Source organism: Actinia tenebrosa, unplaced genomic scaffold (genome assembly GCF_029948245.1).
Source record: "Actinia tenebrosa isolate PJP-AT-01 unplaced genomic scaffold, QUT_ActTen_1.0 PGA_scaffold0__85_contigs__length_37466705, whole genome shotgun sequence".
Taxonomy (NCBI): Eukaryota; Metazoa; Cnidaria; class Anthozoa; order Actiniaria; family Actiniidae; genus Actinia; species Actinia tenebrosa.
Genome location: NW_028292569.1, coordinates 23,331,512 through 23,348,824, shown reverse-complemented (window position 1 = coordinate 23,348,824; position 17,313 = coordinate 23,331,512). Strand labels below are relative to the sequence as shown.

Genomic DNA, 17,313 nt, shown 5'->3' with positions numbered 1-17,313 from the left:
TTGCGCGTCAGAGACGACGAAGACGTAGCAGTTTATTTTATCACCGTCGCCCGCGGAGGCATTCTTGGTGCGCTTGATCTCCAATGTTATGCCATCCTGCATATTTACTAGACGTAAACCCTGGCCATGTAGGTCTTCGTCGTTAATGGTGCGCATGTCAATCCACAGCGCATACTTATCCTTAAAGAATTCCTCAGGGCTAATTTGGTCGCCAAACTTGCGCATGGCCTCTCTGTACACGTCTGCGGGCTTTATCCCCTGGGAGTAGACCTTGTTTGGGACTCCGTTGATATTCACGCCGACGTTAGTAATGTTGGGGTTGTGAAAGGCTTCGGAGTCGCGCTTACCGGCCTCGTAGGGTTTGGCAAACACCAACATTAACCCCGTGAGACTTCTTCGGGGGAGGTTAATGCTTTGGTTGATAACCTCATCCGTCTTATCCAGGAAGCTGAACGTCTTATACATCACTACGTGGTCGTATAAGAATGCCTTTCCGGCGCTATATTCCATGCCAGCGCTACGGGCCAGCTCTTCGCTGTACACCGTTTCGTACTGTAATTCTAGATTAGTGATAGAGTATGGGGTTGTCGTGGTAAGTGCACTGCTTAGCCCACCAATGATGTTATTAGCATCTGCTAAAGTTACTTCAAACTGCAGTTCGGCAAGCTGTCTTGGGTAATACACACCGTGATTCGTAATCACTTCAAAGTCCAGTGGTATGACATACTTGCTACCATAGGCGGTCTTTATTCGCTTTGCGTCTGCCACTGCGGTTTCTCCGCTGCCGTCAGTAGGTTGCGTTTTCGTAGGTGTGCGGACCTTACGTAGAATGACACTACCAATTCCTTGTTCTATCCTTTGCGCGCGGTCAAAGGCTGTCAACCATAAGTCTTTGTACGTGGTATACAGATCGTACCTATTTAAGTCCAGCAAGGATTCCCCGGCGAACTTTACGCGCATCTTAGAAACGATGTTGCGACCCACGTTGTTAACGATAATCCTTTCATCTGTGGGGCTTGACTGCACCGCTAAGTCGAACCTTAAAGCCAAGGTGCCGGGTACTAAGACTAGGTTATCTGTTAGGCGGGGTACGCCTACGTACAAGGTTTCCCCTGGCTTTGCGCTGCTGGGGGTAAAGGTGACCCGATGAAAGGTGCGTTCTGCCTTTAGTCCGCCAACCTGCTTAGGTAATACGTTGGGATTTAACTTTGAGCTTATCATATATAATGGAAGTAGAAGGAACAGACCCCGACTTCGATCCCACCACTGAGGAAGGTCAGGCCGACATTAACGACGGTGATGAAGAACCGCTGCTTCCCACCCAACAAGTCGACGATTCCCTAAGGGATAGGATTGCAAAGGCCCTAAGACATCCCAAAGCACGCGAGTACACGTTTCCGCGTGAGCACATAGAGCTTCAAAACATGGGCGAGCCGGAAGCAGCCGCGCGGGAAACCGTAGAGTGGGCAAAGCAGGAGCTAGAGCTGCGCTACGACAACTTTGATGCTGACGACGTAAAGCTCACGGAAAAGGGAAACAAAGTCCTCATAAGCGTCCAAGACTTAAGATTTCCCGACAAAGACCGCTGGACAAAACCGCAAAACCTCTTTGATGAGGAGGGCAACGTTAGGGGTGACGTCTTGAGATTAAGAGGCTTTCAGCGTGCTACTAGAAGCCTGTTAGAAAGGCTGCACAACTTAACCGAAAGGACCAACGCGGAAAAACGTGCCGCGGATCTGCAAAGGGAGTTAAGAGAAAAAGATGTAGAATATGCAAAGCAAGGTCAGCTACTTGCCGATGCTGAAAAGAAGTCCGCCCATCAAGATGAAAGAATAAAAGAAATAGGAAATCAGGTGGATCAGGCCCTGCGCGAATTAGACAAAGCACGGGAGGACTTAGGAGAAGCCCAAAGCTCTGGCGCCTCAGTGGAAGCACTGCGGGAAACGTTGGAAGAAAGGGAGGAGGAATACATGAAGCAAAACCAGCGGCTTGCCGACGCGCATAGGAGGGAAGTCGAATTTAAAAATCAAGAAATAAGGGAGCTGGTAGACCAAAGAACCCAAATTCGACGCGAAAGAAATCAAACTCAAAGGGCTCTTAACCTCGCCCTGCAGGAGTTGGATCTAATTAAAGACGATACCGATAACCTACAAACCACCATAGCCGGCTCTTTAGTGGAACGGCGACGGTTAATGGCTGAAATCAATACTAAGGAGGAGCAAATCCGGCAAAGAGATCAGGCTATCGAAGACCTGGAGGGGCAAATAGAGCGGCAGCAAGAAGTAATCGAGGACCAAACTCGTCCCGAAGAGGAAAGGGAGGCAGCCCAAAAGGAAGTAGATACGCTTGAAATACGCCTTGCGGAATTACGGGCGCAAAAGGACAACCTGGAAAAAGAGCTCGGGCTTACCACCAAGGAAAAGGTAAAAAGAGCCCTTTTGAAATATGGCGTGCCGCTGGCATTCGCGGTCGCTATTTCGAGCGTAGTAGGAGTCATCCTATCCACGCTTAAGGCTACAGGCGCGGGCGTAAAGAAATTAGGCAATGGGCTGACGGACTTGGGAAAAAAGATGGCAGCCGGTCTTCCTGGGCTGCTGGGTAGCGTTTTAAGCCTGACACTGAAGACCGGCGGCGAACTGTTGAAGTTCGTGGGGAATAACATTTGGATCTTGGTCGTCGCTATCGGCGTGGTCCTTTTGAAGAAGATGCGGGGTTGATCTTATCCTTGTGTATTACTGGCGGCTTATAATCGTCGTCGGGCGCCCGAGGCATCCTCGACTGCGGATAAGTAAAGATAGTATTCGCACCGCCTTGATAATGCGGAACTAGCGGTATGGCAGTCATAGTAGAAATGGTCTTATGATTAAAAGTAGAATCGCTTGGCGCAGCTGATTGTGAAATAACAGCGTTTATCTTAACTTCGACATTAACGTTAGATGTTGCGTCAGTATTGATCTGAAGCTTTGCGTATTGACAATTAGCTACCATGTGAAAGGTTATTGGTACTATATCGTCTAGACTATTTGGCGGTTCATATGAAAAATGAGCTGACCGTCTAGTATTTTTCAGTGTTCTGTATGGTAACAATGGATCGTTATTCTCATCTACTACTCTAAATCCAATACCATATTCCTCCCTTACGCTAATACAAATTGTGCACATAATCAATCCCAACCCACCAACCTTCACCCACAATTCCGTGTCAACCCAATTAGCATTACGCAAGTATCTATCTTCCTCCAGAAAATAAAGGAATGAATCCTCCTTAGTATGTGGGTTCATATATACCAGCAAATAAATTTGCTTCTAGAGACTCATTACCGTAAGAGTGCAAATGGTTGCGTGGTTATATTTTTCATCTCTCTGATTTTCTATGCTATTTATGCAAACGCTCCCGGTGTCATCTACGCGCATTTGCAGCTTTACCTTCCCATGGCAATCGGCGACCATATGAAAAGTCCAAACCGATAAATTCTCAGCGCTGTCGGTGTTCGGCTCTACGGAGAAATGCACAGGCTCCCTGTTGTTTGTCTTCACACGCATAGGCTGCAGTACGCCGTTGTCATCCAGGAACCTAAAGCCGACGTTGGCGTGACTGCTCGCGCCCATGCAAATACTACAAAGGATCAATTTCTTTCCTGAGTAGTTCAAATTCACGGACATGCCCGTGACATCAACCCAAGATGCCTGGGTGTATTTTTTCTCACCTGTGTAAGTCGTATAAACGCAATCTACTCCAGCCATGTAGGGGTTACTCACCGCCATATATAATAGCTCAGACCAACGCCTGCGGTGGCTAAGCCGGCCTTTAGTAAGTCATGGTCATATTCCTCTTCTTTTTTAGGCGGGCGCACTTTCTTAGGCGGTTGCGTATGGTGCGCTTCCTTAGGTGGTTGCGTATGGTGCACTTTTTTAGGCTGTTCAACAAAGTGCCTTCTAAGAGTGTCAGAGTTCACGTCGTTCACCCCAAACTTCATATCCTTAGTAGCTCGTTGAAGTTTGTTGTTGTATCCTACTACAGAACCAGTATTAATAGATAAATTACTAGGCATTAACCAACAACCCGGGGCTACTGCATAGTCCAACCTCGCCTTAGAATTTTGTATAGCTAGTTGGTAACGCTGTACGCCCTTGCTAATGTCGCCCTCAAAGATTGAACTTTCGAATAAGATCAAGGCTTCGGCTCGCGTTTCTTCCGCGGCGCCCGTATTTCCAATTATACTCGATCGGGTATTTACCTGAGCTCCAAGGATAGAATACACGTAAGCTTCTATGCTGCGGTTCAAACGGGCAAGGCCGGCTCTAGTTAGTCCTTTACCTTCCGGGGGTATGAAATTAAAATATTGCTTTGTTTGCTCTTCGTTGGTAATCTTGATAATCAGTGGATTGGCCCCTGCATACTTACCACCCTCGTCTTTGAACAGAGGTCCGTCTCTGACTTCCTTAGTGGTCTTAGCATTTGGTTCAAAGAAGGTGCTACTGTCGTGAGTTTCTTTGTGATATCCCGTGTCCCATCGCAACTGCAGCGCATGAACTTCCCTGTTGCTTAGCTCGTGCCCACCAATCCCCCAATAAGCCCAAATATGTCCCAAACCATTGTTAGCGCCCGTAGTGCATCGGAAATCCTTCCCTACAACACCAAACTCCTTACAAAGTCTATCATAAGCCGGCACGCTGTATTTGTTATCTCTAGGATAAAACGCAGCATCTCCCGGCAGCGCAATAACACCCATTTCATGTAGTATTCTTCTAACCGTGAAGTGGAAGTGAAACATAAATATCGAATTCTTCATCAACTTCGCACTTACACCGCAGCCGCTGGTGGCACACCAAACCGCAAAGTTTAGTTGCTGCGGCCAATAACGCATGTTAGGACCACTTAACCATTCATGAGATTCCTTAGCGGTGGTATGAACAATGGGAACTTCTTTGAAGATATCTCGCACCTTTAACGGAAAGGAATGGTTGTTAGAGATCCGCATGTTCAATGTCAAATCCAAACTTGGATGTTCATCAAATGAAACCGCGGGTATCGGATAAGTACCGGTACCAAGCAATAATTCCTTTGACCAACCTTGCACGGGCTTATGTTCGATATAACCAGAATTCTTCAGTTGATTGTCTATCTGATCGACCAGCGTAGGTTTCAAATCCTCGTTGCTGTACATCCTAGAGCCGTTATAGTAAATCCCATCGGGTCTCCTTTCGAACTTACTAGGGTCTGCATGCGGAAACATCTTCCTAAAGGCCCTCCAGTTCCAGTAATCCCGGTTGTCGTGATGTGGCTGCTCCTCTATGTTATTCCCAAAAGCGTCGTACATTAGTATATATAATGGATGTTATACCATCAGCACCTAAGTTGTACCCAGATGTTCCCTATACTACACCTAACGAACTAAACGCCGAAAACTTTCGTCTGAATAAAGCGAACTTAATCCTGGCTTACTTGGAAGGGCAGGCAAAACACTATGAAAAAGTTAGAAAAAAGTACGTTAGAGCCCGGAGTACGCTACATAAGATTGCGATAACTTCAGGATCCATATCTGTTGTGTTAACGGGCTCTGGCGTTGCTACTTCGCTTACTGGGCCGGGAATAATCGTTGGAGTTCCTTTGGCCGGCGTTGGGGCAGCTTGTGGTATCATTTCGGCTGTTGCTACGGGCATTATGAAAAAGCTATCCACGAAAATATCCAAGCATGACACGACAATAGCTCTATCTAGGGCTAAAGTAAATACTATTACCGATCTTGTCTCAAAGGCTTTGCGTGACAGAAAGATAGACGACGTAGAATTCTCGCTTATTCTGGCCGAAGAAGACAAATACGAGAAATTAAAGACGGACATAAGGAATAAAAAAACAATCGTAAAAGATCTTTCCGAGGAATCTCGCAAAAAGATCTACCAGGAGGCAAAAGAAGAGCTTCAAAGAAAGCTTGCTCAGTAAACATCTGCTTCGAAAAGAGCGTGACGGGATTCTACTTACATATCGAACGTCAGTCTAGAAAATATGCAGATTAAATATAATAATTTTCACATACATAAGCGTCCAGATGTGTCTGGCGTTCGCTTGTGATCGTGGACTTTGGGGCTGGGGAGGCCTAAAGTCCCGAGTTCGAGCCTCGCTGTAGATGCATTTGGACCGGTTGCTGTGAGTGGGGGAGGCTTTTTTTTCACTCACAGCAACCGTGGGGGGAGGGGTAGAAAGTGCGATTCAACCCCGCGATGGGGGGTTTCGTTAGGAAAAGTTGGAAAAGTCAGGGGGTGTCTCGGGAAGCTGTCCGGAGTTCACCCTCTGGTGGGTCGTAAGAAAGATATATGTGTATGTACTAGAGGGCCTCTGGCGCGGGATGAAATAAGCCCCGTAAGCCCAAAATGCAAAAAACCCCACTGGGGATAGCTTGGTGTTCTGCGCGATGCATTCCCCAGTGGGGTTTCTGGCAAAATAAACGCCAGTTTTGCATTTTTATTTTCTCGGAATCCATCCTAACAGGGGGTGGTTGGGGTCTATTTTGTAAAATATTTCGTAAATTACGTCAGGATAATAAGGAATATCCTTATTCAGCCGACAAAACATCCACTCGGCTTTTGTCATATCAGAAACCTCAGGAATAGACTTACCGGTAATTTCAGACAAAAGATAGGGAATAGCTTTGTAATATTTCCCTAGCTTTAATTTTTTCAACGTTTTTCGTAGACTTTGTGGGGTTGGCTCTTCTAAATGGTCTATGATTTTCTTCTTTACTTCGTCGCTTAAATATATCGGATGTAAACCTTGGACATGACTCATCCAGTCCCTGAAGTATTTTATTCTTTTGTATGGGGTCTTCTTACGACCTCCATTGGCGTAATACTGCTCTCTGGTAGCATTTGGTACGGCATTACGAATATTCTTACCACATTCGTAACACTGCGCTGACGTGTCGTCTTCTATTTGCATTTTCTTACCACAACACCAGAAACCCTTGGGCTTAGGTATGTTAACTTTGGATCTTAGACAAATTATACAGAAGTCATTGGTGAACTTTTTACATTCATGCATCGTATATATATCGTACATTTTTATAAACACTTATCTTTGATTCCCAACACAGCAGCAGTAAGGACTTATCGCGCGGCTTATTCCCGCTGCCGGCGCCTTCCTTAAACCGCCTGTAAAACCCGTAAATCTTTGACATTGACCGCGAGTCCCCCTTACTGCTGCTACTTGCGAATCTTTTACCAGTTACAGTCTCACCTTTTCTGACCATCCTCAAGCTTTAGTTTTTATCAAAAGCTTTACTTGTTTTTTTTATTAAAAATAAGTTTCCCATGATTCTCGGTGTTATCAGTTTTTCTGTTATCAGGTTTTTGGTGACTAACTTTATTGAAATAAGTATATATTGTCATTCAATTTTTGATTTTCAGAGCCGCCATGTTGGATGAATTAAACAAAAGATTCTTCATTAGTCTCTTGATATATCATCCAATATGGCCGCCGTGTCCTTTCTTATTTGTTCTCTTGGGAATGATTGAAAACCAGCAATTCGTAATGAGATCAGGATTTAATTCATAGCTGAATGAAGTATATACATTAAAAGTGCTGCGGTATGCATGAAGAAAACCGCAACTAAGGAGGACTTTACTTACAGTGATGAGTTTGTGAACTTGTCCTTCTATCGACAAGGGAATCATGATTCGGTTCTTGCTGTGAAATCCCTTCAGGCGCTGCTCGATGTCTTTGAGGATTTTAACAGCCTGGAGGATAACATTGGTAAAGTGTAAAGCATACAAACTGAATGCAAGTAATGATGATTGACTGAACAACCCAACTGGACATATTTCAAAGATGGCGTCTATTTGGTCCATTAAACAAATCCCAAAATACATTGCAATGACAACTCGACCCAGTTTTTTCCTCTACCTCGGAATGCCTAATGAACACGGTAGCCAGCCAATCAGTGCGCGCGTAATATTTCAAATCTTTATGAACAATCAATATTTCACCTCTTCATTTGTTACTTCACCAGTCTCCTTGTTCTTGGCCTCAGCATGCAAGTCTCGTCCTCGTATTTTCTGCCACTCGACCAGTGGGTCGTATATGAACGTCCCTAAGACACTATAGAAATATCTATCTAATCAGTAGACGAATGCGCTGGAAAACTGGTTCAAGATCCAACACTCTTGTTTTCAGGGAGAGGGGGAGGGGAGGGTGGAAATTAGAAAAAAAGAGAATTTGATAAAACGGAGTTACTTACGTTAGTAGCGAGTCGCATTGTTCTCTCATTAGTCTTAGGGCGACTTCACAAGAACGTCGGTACACACCCTCGTAACCAAGGAGACCCTGCCGGAATAAACAATACACACCATTTGCCGTTAAGGTATATTTTCCCCGCTTTTATCAGCCACGGAAGACACAGTGCATCATATATTTATTCGATCTTGAAAACCTCGTAAAACGACTGTCAACGGCAAGTTCACGCTACACGGTATCAACGACACCCCCGAGAATCAATCACTAAAGACAAGTATTGATGGGTCGCAAGCATTCCCTAGAGAGTCAAAAGACAAAAACATGGCGGCCATTTTAGTGCCGTTAACAATGGATGCTAATAAAAACACTTGTGAAATGGCACCAACATGGCCCGATGATCTTTTAACTATTTACTACCGTTGCGATTGCTTTTCATTAAATGTATAGAATTTTGCACTTGAAATTCTTCACTCCTATTTTAGCAAATAAAAGCACTTTATGTCTATAACGAGACTTGGATGCAACCACAGCTTACCATAGCATTGACAAGATTGTGAGTCAGTCTGAATGGAACTCTCTCAGGACAGTCAAAGGTCTCTCCCTAAGATACAAATAACAAAATCACCATGACTACTAGCTCTTTGTAACATACATTTTTATGGATGGCCAGTGTTAACACTACCTAAACAGTTGATCAAAAGTTCTCGATAAATTCGTCATGCTATCCAGCTGACCTAAGAAAATGTTAGTAAATCAGAATCAAGAACATTTGCAAAAAGGAGGTGTCACTTTTCCTCTTAAAATTATAAATTTCCAGGCCACCAAATAACAAAAACGTTGCTAATACGCGTTTGATAATAGTGCCACAATATTTAATAAGTTATATATTTTTATTACGATGGCGGGCATTTTTTTAATTTTCCATTGGCCAACTTTCGCAGTCTTCATGACAACTCGGTTTTGCAGTGACGTTATTTGTAAGTCACCATTTCAGATCAACTGGATATCGGTTGAAACTTTAATTTCAAGTTACTTTGTTAGTTTGTAAGAAGTAAAAATAAAATTCCAGAGAGTAAACTGAAATTTAAGGGAGCCATGTGGTCTAGTTTTGGCGCTGTTCATTCCCTAGCACTACGGTCACCCCAGCCCCACACCCACGGGTTTATCTCCAAATACTCGTGGGTGAGTGAAAGTAATATTCTTCTAAACGCAGAGCTGTTTTAAAGTCCTTTAAATACATAGAAAACAGGTAAGCCATTCCATCCAATTCGAGGACTGAAAAACCGGTGTGAACCATAGCGACTACAACAAAACACATCAGCAAGATGGATACCTCGACTACTTGAGCTGATGCCGGCGACTGAATAAAAACTGTCGACTGCCGTCTTGGCGAAAGAGCTTAGTCGGACGGTTTAAGTGCTTAAGGGTGCACAACAGCGCCATTAGTACGCTCGAAGACGTTCAAGAGAAACTGAAGCTAACCCTGAATAAACTGAACAGCATAACTTCTAAAATGAGGTCCAAAACCTTGATTCACTCCCTTTTATAGGAAAGTAACGACCCGTGGGCATTTGAGGTGTTTCTCGCTGATGTGTCATACCCCAAAAAGCGTGATTTACACTCCATACTAATACGTCGATTGTCAGGTTTTTCCTTCTTGCTCGTGTTGTTCTCTCTCTTGTACGATGCGTCAGTTTGTCCCTAGGTTATCCAGTTCTTTTCCCACGTCAGTAATCAACATACGAGTCGAATGCTGTGAGATCACTGTCTTAATCGAACAAACCAGGCGTCGGGTTTTGACAGTAGTGGGGGGTTGGTGGGGGAGATATTGTTACTATGAGACCTCTGGCTCCCTTCTTGTCTTTTATAGACTTTATCCCGAAAAAGAATTTTAAAAGCAAGTACTTCTGGGTTACAATCAGCTGATAAAAGTCTTTGAAACTCATTATCTGCTCCAAATGGAGGTCAAACACTGACTACCATGTGTTGTCAGCCAGAAAGAATTCTTTTAAAAACTTGTAATTTAGCTGATCAAATTTCGACACGAGACAAGAAATGACGTCAGCTAGAAATCAAAGCATGACGTCATTGTATGAAAACGTAATGAAAAAGTAATGTATTTGTTACCCACTCACCTTGTTAAAGAGGCAGTTAAGGTCCACATGTACACAGTCTCCGTTAGTAGAGTCAAACAGGATGTTCTCCCCGTGTCGGTCCCCCAGTCCAAGGATATACCCCACCATAGACATGACTGCTGTGGTATGACAGTACGATAGGCGGCTCTGATACCTTAAAAACAATGTACCAATATATCTCATTAGCTTGGGCGTAACGTTACCCCATTTAAGACCACTTGTCATTCTCTAGACTATTATTTCTTTGTTTAACAGTTGCGCAAAAGAAGATACTTGAATATGGATACAACTCAAACAAAGAATATTCAGTTATGCCCTGTGGAGGGAATTCGGTCGCAATACAATCCCCCTTAGCCTCCTCCGCAGGCATCTCCCTGGCTCTTTTTGCTCCTTGGGCTTCCTGTAGCAAGGACAAAAAAGACAAAGGGGGAGGGGGAGGGGAGGAAGAAAGAAGAAGAGAAGATGCTACTCTCGCTTTTTCTCTCACTCCCTCGTCCCCACTCCTCCCCTCTTGTTCCTAGTTCTTCTATAAGATTTAACACAGGGATCCCAACATAGAATAAATGGGGTAGCCTGCGAAGAGGCTAAATCCCCCCCACCCCTGCATTTAAAATGAATGGTCGCATACAACATTCAAATGGCGCATTGCATTGAGCTTACCATGATGTGGGGTTTGGAAAGGCCTTCAGGAACCACTCATGGAAGACGGGAGGGTGTCTATAAAGGAGACGGTGTTAATAATATCATCTTACGCTAAGAACAACGATCAAACACAAAGATAGATAGATTACCTTGGTAACAGTTCATTCGTAAATACCCTTACTTTGGCACTGGAATGACCAAAAAAGTGACATAATGTCAAGTTGTTATAACTTTCAAATGGATACAGACTAAATCAATCGGTACTTACTCGGTGGAGTTGCCCGCTCTCTCCATGATTCTCTTCAGCTCCGTCCCTTTAGTGTACATGTTCTTCTCTCTTAGCAAACAAAACGAAAAGCACTCGATCAAAAATCATTTCCAAGATTCTACATTTACGTCCTTGTTTTTACGTTAGTCTGTTTCTTGAAATGTGAAATGTTGTGAAATGGTTTAAAGGATATCCTCATTGGACGGTGTTGTGTGCCGTGCCATTTCATCATCATTCGAAATCTACTCCAAATACGCGACAAAAAAACACACACACACACAGTGGTCACGTGATGGGAGAGAGGGACCTTGAGCTAGCACATGATTTTCTCCAAATTCATCATCGTGTGCCGTGCCATTTCATTATGATCATTCCAAATCTACTCCAAATACGCGACAAAAAAAAAAAAAAAAAAAAAAAAAAATGGTCACGTGCTGGGGCAGAGGGACCTTGGGCTCAGTAGCACATCATTTTCTCCTAATTCATTATCCTTTGGTTCACACGTTATTTCTTATTCCCCACGTCGTTTAGTCTACCTACTTGTATATCTTAGTCAGTATGTTCCTCAGTCCCTGGGTATTTTGCACCCATTCGATGAGTCCACACTCTTCGTTCAAAGGTATTACTGCCTGTGTAAAGTATTCAACATCACGAAATAGTATTCATGGGACTAAATAGTATTATATCTTTTTAATGCAGAGCGCAATAGACCCTTTGCCAAAACGACGGCCTCAAATTCGGCCCTATACCCCCAGACAAAAAAGTCTGTAAATTTGTCAATTTCGAACTATTTTTTGTCTCGGCCGAAATCAAACCTGGCATAATGAATCTTTGTAGGGTTACAAAGGGGTAAGTAAAGGTGCTATTTCTAGTACTGGTATTGGTTTTTAATTTGAATTCATTTCAAATACGTGAAGATACGTGAAGTGACGTGAAATTAAATGTAGTGAAGTGAAAGTTAGGTGAGTGAAAAAAAGTAAAGTAAACAAATATTTCCGCCAAGAACTTACGTATGTCCGTATGTGCAATTGTCGTCTTCTCGACTCGGGATCTTTCCTGAGACACTACAAAACAAGGAGGCGATAATATCTGAGAAAAACGATCCTCAGAAACACGCATACTATCATATACTCCAAAATAAACAACAACAAAAACAACAGCAAAAGCAACAATTTCAACAATAGCAACAACTCCAACAACAGCAACAGTAACAACAACAGCAACACTAATAGTAGCTACGATCAAGATCAAGAAAATTTATTCTTGACCTGATATATGTTGTTCTTACTTTGTTGATGAGCGCATTGAACTCCATAGTCCTGCTGTCCTTTCTCAGATCGTCCTGAATAACAACATTCACAGGGTAACAAATTCTTTATCAGATACTCGGCTACATAATGGACCTTTCTAGAGTTCACTTGAGTATCCACGAATAAATGGTCCCAAGTCAATTTTGGACTCGATAAGATGCAGCAAATGAATGAAGATATCATGTTAAACGTCGACTTGAAGCCATTGCTTCGTGTTCAATCAAGCGAATTCGGTAAGGGTCTATTAGCTTCATATGTTAATATAATGTATTTCCTCAATGAATAGATCAATGAGTAGATATAAGAGATAGCAGTAATGGGGAGGGGTAGGGAAGTAGGGGGGGGGAGGGTGGGGGGAAGGGATTCTAGGGTGGTCCATGTAGATGTTATACATCTATTAGTTTACCTTAGGTTTACACATCATGATGTACGACTTGCCATCGCTGCCTTTGATGGTGATCTTCTTGGGTCGCTGAAGAGAGGCCAGCACTTCGACCTGGTATCAAACAGTTAATCAACGATCTGGCTTGATCAAGTGCTTTATATTCTCTGTATAACGAATTAACTACCCTTCTTCTTATACACTCAAACTTCACGTCATACTGCCCCTACAGCACACATACTAACCCTCCCCCCCCTGCCTAACAAACCCCTCCCCCCGCCTAATGATTACTTGCCCCTCTCTTCTACAGTTACCCATCCTACACTTTGTCAGTACTTACTGAACCGTCACCCCAACACACGTCACGATATCGTATCAAGGGAAGCACGGGTGGCGTGCGCTGCTAATGCGCCGCCTCTCACCAATACGACCCGAGTCCTGCTGATCTCGGTTTCGTATGTGAGTAGAGTTGTTTGTTGGTTCTCTCCTGTGCTTCGAGGGTTTTCCAGGTTCTCCGGTTTTCCTCCCTCCACAAAAACCAACTTCTAAATTCCAATTCGATCTTGGGCTTTCACCTAGCATGGATTTGAGGGTTCCGTTCGTGATTGTCCCAGTCTGTGATTACAGCCAAAACTGGTAGAATACTTACTGTATCATCAAAACCAGTAATACAGGCCAGAGTATCCGGGAAGGGTTTATGGTCTAGATGGCTACCAGCCCCTGATGGTAATGTCACGGTCATGGCTGACTGTAGAGGGACTAGGATGGGACTAAAGTTGCTATGGAAACAAAAGGGTAAAATCAAACAAGAATCGAAATAAAGATTTTAAGCTGTGACGTTTTTCCGGGTTCAACTCGGCTCACAAAAACGCTAAAAAAATGTTGAATCAATGATTTAATTTCCACCTTGGAAAAAAAAAACTGTTATGAAGAAAAAGTAAGAAAAATCTTTATAGAACTCATTTCGTTTTGGACCCGGAAGACGTTTTTCTACACGATTGACGTCGAACTCAAAGGTTCTACTTGCTGCTAGCACGGACAACAGGCTCTGTCCTTACCTGTCATTGATGAGTCTCTTGAGGACAGTGAAGTCCTGACTCATGCTCATCTTGTTATCTTTGACGAGATTCTTATTGAATTCTTTGTTGCAGACTTCCAATAATCGATCAGCCAATCGGGTAGCATCCTGCAAGAAAGAGATCAATGGCATCCATAACTGGCTATAGTATAGTATAATAGGCACCTTTATTTCATGAATAACCTCATTTACGTGAGATGTAGAAACTGCAGCAGGTCTCTCCCGTTTTCTACCGGTTCTCCAGTTTTCCTCCCTTCGCAAAACCTAAAAAAACTGATCAGCCCAGAGGTTGTTTCAGGTTTCTATCTGTGAGTTAGCCGTGCCCTGAATATTACCCCAGAGGTTCGATAAAATTTGAATGCCTTTGAACAGGGTTCGTGCTGAGGTAACCACTTATAATTCAAGGACTATTCAAGTAGCATACAAGGACCCAAAAATGAATTTTCAAGGAGTATGTTCAGCTAACTATGCCAAGGTTTTACACGGTGGTTGCACATGGCCGACTTTCATATTTTCCAATCTTTCTGACTAGATCTATTTCAGAACCATGCAAATAATGATCAAAGCAAAATTCAAGGAGTTTTCAAGGAGTTTCGCTAAAATCTTAAAATTCAAGAGTTTTCCAAGTGCCCTTGAAAACGTGAATTAAATTCAAGGAGTTTTCAAGAAGTTTAAGGAGTAGCATGAACTCTGTTTAAAGGTAAAACTAATGCCGTACTAATCGGGAATACCAGTGACAAGAAATTTACTTACATCAATAAACTTTGCGAGGCTAGACATCTGTTTCCTACAAGAGACGCGTGAAAATTTGATAATTCAGTATGTACCCAAGCTAGACCATAATGCACCTTGTTCGCTATCTGTGGCGCGAAGCAATGGCGTAAAAATGTAAATATCCTTACTTGGCTTTTTGGAAGATGTCATGACACCTCTTCACCCTTGTCGCAAACGAAGACTAAAAACAAAAGTATGAAAACAGAAGTGAAATTACTAGAGCAATCCAGATCTCCAGCCAATAGAATCACAAGAGGTCAAACAATCAAAACCATAACTGCTGGGCTGATATCGCGTTTTGATTGGTTGGGAGCCTGTGCTTCATAACTACACACAGCACGCGCGCGCCATTTTTAAATTTCTTTATTACAAAAATTTTAAAGGAATTTTGAAGGTGCGAGTTAAGTTTCAATGTCTGATAATTTAGCGAAGCACAGATTTTGCGTATAGAAAGTCATCAAATATGGCTGCGATAGCTTGTTATAATTCTCAATCCTGTTGAAAGTAGCGTTGAGTTCTTGGGTTCCCTGTGTCAGTTCCATACCTTGGATACTGCCATCATCATCCACATGGCTTGTTGAGGGTAAGTGACCAACAGCTTGGCTAAGATTTCCTATACAATAATACCAAAGGACAGAGTTTAAAAAGGGCAGACAGAAAGACAGACAGACAGATTTTATATTTGGTATTTTGAGTGGTTTTGAGAGATCGAATTTAGTAGGATCTGGCCAAGGGCAGGGTCTCTCTTCGAGTTCTGTTCCGTACTACTCATCCTTTAAACCTGGTTTTAACTTGCGGTGGAATCAGTTCTAACTTGAGTCGGAAAGCAGTTCATAAGCGCATTCACAAGCCAAAAAAAGAAGACCTCGGCCGATCCTTCTGATTCCAATTCCTACACCGTTTTCTTCTTTTTACTTCGTCATAAGCTGATTCCGAATCCGTTTCGGACTTTGTTTCCATTGCAAGTGCAAACCAGGCTTCAGGAATATTATACAATAAAGAACGATTGAGACCTTCCAGTAGCATCAACGTGGGCAAAGATTACAAACGGATAACGAAGGTGATAACGTTTACCTGTAGCTGTTCAACGACCTTCTGGTTTGGATGGCAAATCCTTGAGATGAGAAGCGAGAATGCCGTCAAGAACTGATAGGCAGGCAGTTTGACGGTTAATTCAGCCATGGTCTGAAAAAAAAAATTGGAAAATATGAATAACAAATACTTTATTCCATCCCATTAGTATGACTAAGAAAATGAATTTTAATATCAAAATAATTTTTTAAAAATTTATATTTTTTTAATCGTAAATAATATAATGGTTAAACACACTATAGGACGGGACTTACTTTATTCACTTCTGTCAATTTTTGTCGCTTTCCACCCCTGTCTGCCTTGCTTCCTCTGCCTGTCATAAATAATGATAACAACAGTAATGTTAGGCATTAATATTTGCATCAAAAACTAAAGAAGCTAAAAAGAAAAGGATTTGAACCTCATTTCAATATTGGCGCCATGATATGCACATAAGTGTCAGGTCACTAGTCATCACAGCTTCTCGTTTCCAACGCCGTGTTGAAAAAAATAGCCTTAGAGGAAAGCGTTCTTTTTTTCTCTCCCCCCCCCCCCCCCCTCCCCTTTTCCTAAAAGCCCATGCAAGACTAAAAAGAGGTCAAGATAGTGTCTATTAGCCATTCCGAAGTTGAGGGGGGAAACTGGGTCGAGTTGGTATTGCAGTGCATTGTGGGTCTGTTTTTCCAAGATGGCGTATATATCGTTCCCTAAAACAATCCCACAATGCACTGCAATACCAACTCGACCCAGTTTTTTCTCAACCTCGGAATGGCTGATAAGACATCGAAAACCGAGCAAAAAAGTACTGCAACATTCTTTTCTTCGCGCGCCTTTGTTTTCTTATATAATTTCCTTATAGTCCTCGGGTCGTTTACAGGTGCCTTCTAGCACTTTAAACATGTTAAAAAAGAAAGATAATGAAAAGTGAGAATGATATAAAAAAAAACAAGTGTTACCTTGGTCTGGTACTTTAGCACCGAAGTCCAGCCATATTGTGAGAAGACGTGGCATGGACTGGTAGATAAACTTGTTGCCATACTGAAGAGACGTACCGTAGTGCTTTACTACAAATGGTATGAACTCACTAGAATAATACAAAAACAATTCACAATATATCAGAGTTAGATGTGTGATATGTGTGATAGACAGGGCCCAGTTGTTCAAAGCCCGATTAGTGCTAATCCTGGGTTAACTCTTAATAAGACCTATAGAGTTAATCCTGGATTAACGCTAATCCAGCTTTGAACAACCAGGCCCTGAATGGATGAACCCTTTTTCTAGATACTTTGGTCATGAAACTCTCTCTTCAAACCCCAAGGTTACAGTTAATGTGTTACCAAACAACAATTCAGTTATCGAACCATGAAACGACCTCTGGGATGATCTAAGTCAGGGCACGACTAACTCACAGATCGAATTTGAA

General features: G+C 42.8%; 1 protein-coding gene across 1 annotated transcript in view; it reads right to left on the bottom strand.

Moving 5' to 3' along the window:
* Nucleotides 1-17,313, bottom strand: part of LOC116302561 (serine/threonine-protein kinase ATR) — a 57,051-nt gene that overhangs the window by 10,637 nt on the left and 29,101 nt on the right. Inside the window, exons 52-71 of the mRNA XM_089036332.1 lie at nt 16,847-16,974; nt 16,166-16,224; nt 15,894-16,004; nt 15,364-15,432; nt 14,948-15,000; nt 14,799-14,832; nt 14,026-14,153; nt 13,617-13,746; nt 12,992-13,081; nt 12,564-12,617; nt 12,286-12,339; nt 11,816-11,904; nt 11,276-11,344; nt 11,157-11,195; nt 11,026-11,082; nt 10,366-10,519; nt 8,766-8,831; nt 8,235-8,320; nt 7,984-8,095; nt 7,627-7,734 (exon numbers count right to left, since the gene is read on the bottom strand). Of these exons, the coding sequence (XP_088892458.1) occupies nt 7,627-7,734; nt 7,984-8,095; nt 8,235-8,320; nt 8,766-8,831; nt 10,366-10,519; nt 11,026-11,082; nt 11,157-11,195; nt 11,276-11,344; nt 11,816-11,904; nt 12,286-12,339; nt 12,564-12,617; nt 12,992-13,081; nt 13,617-13,746; nt 14,026-14,153; nt 14,799-14,832; nt 14,948-15,000; nt 15,364-15,432; nt 15,894-16,004; nt 16,166-16,224; nt 16,847-16,974 (1,690 nt within the window). The remainder of the gene's footprint in view (nt 1-7,626; nt 7,735-7,983; nt 8,096-8,234; nt 8,321-8,765; nt 8,832-10,365; nt 10,520-11,025; nt 11,083-11,156; nt 11,196-11,275; nt 11,345-11,815; nt 11,905-12,285; nt 12,340-12,563; nt 12,618-12,991; nt 13,082-13,616; nt 13,747-14,025; nt 14,154-14,798; nt 14,833-14,947; nt 15,001-15,363; nt 15,433-15,893; nt 16,005-16,165; nt 16,225-16,846; nt 16,975-17,313) is intronic.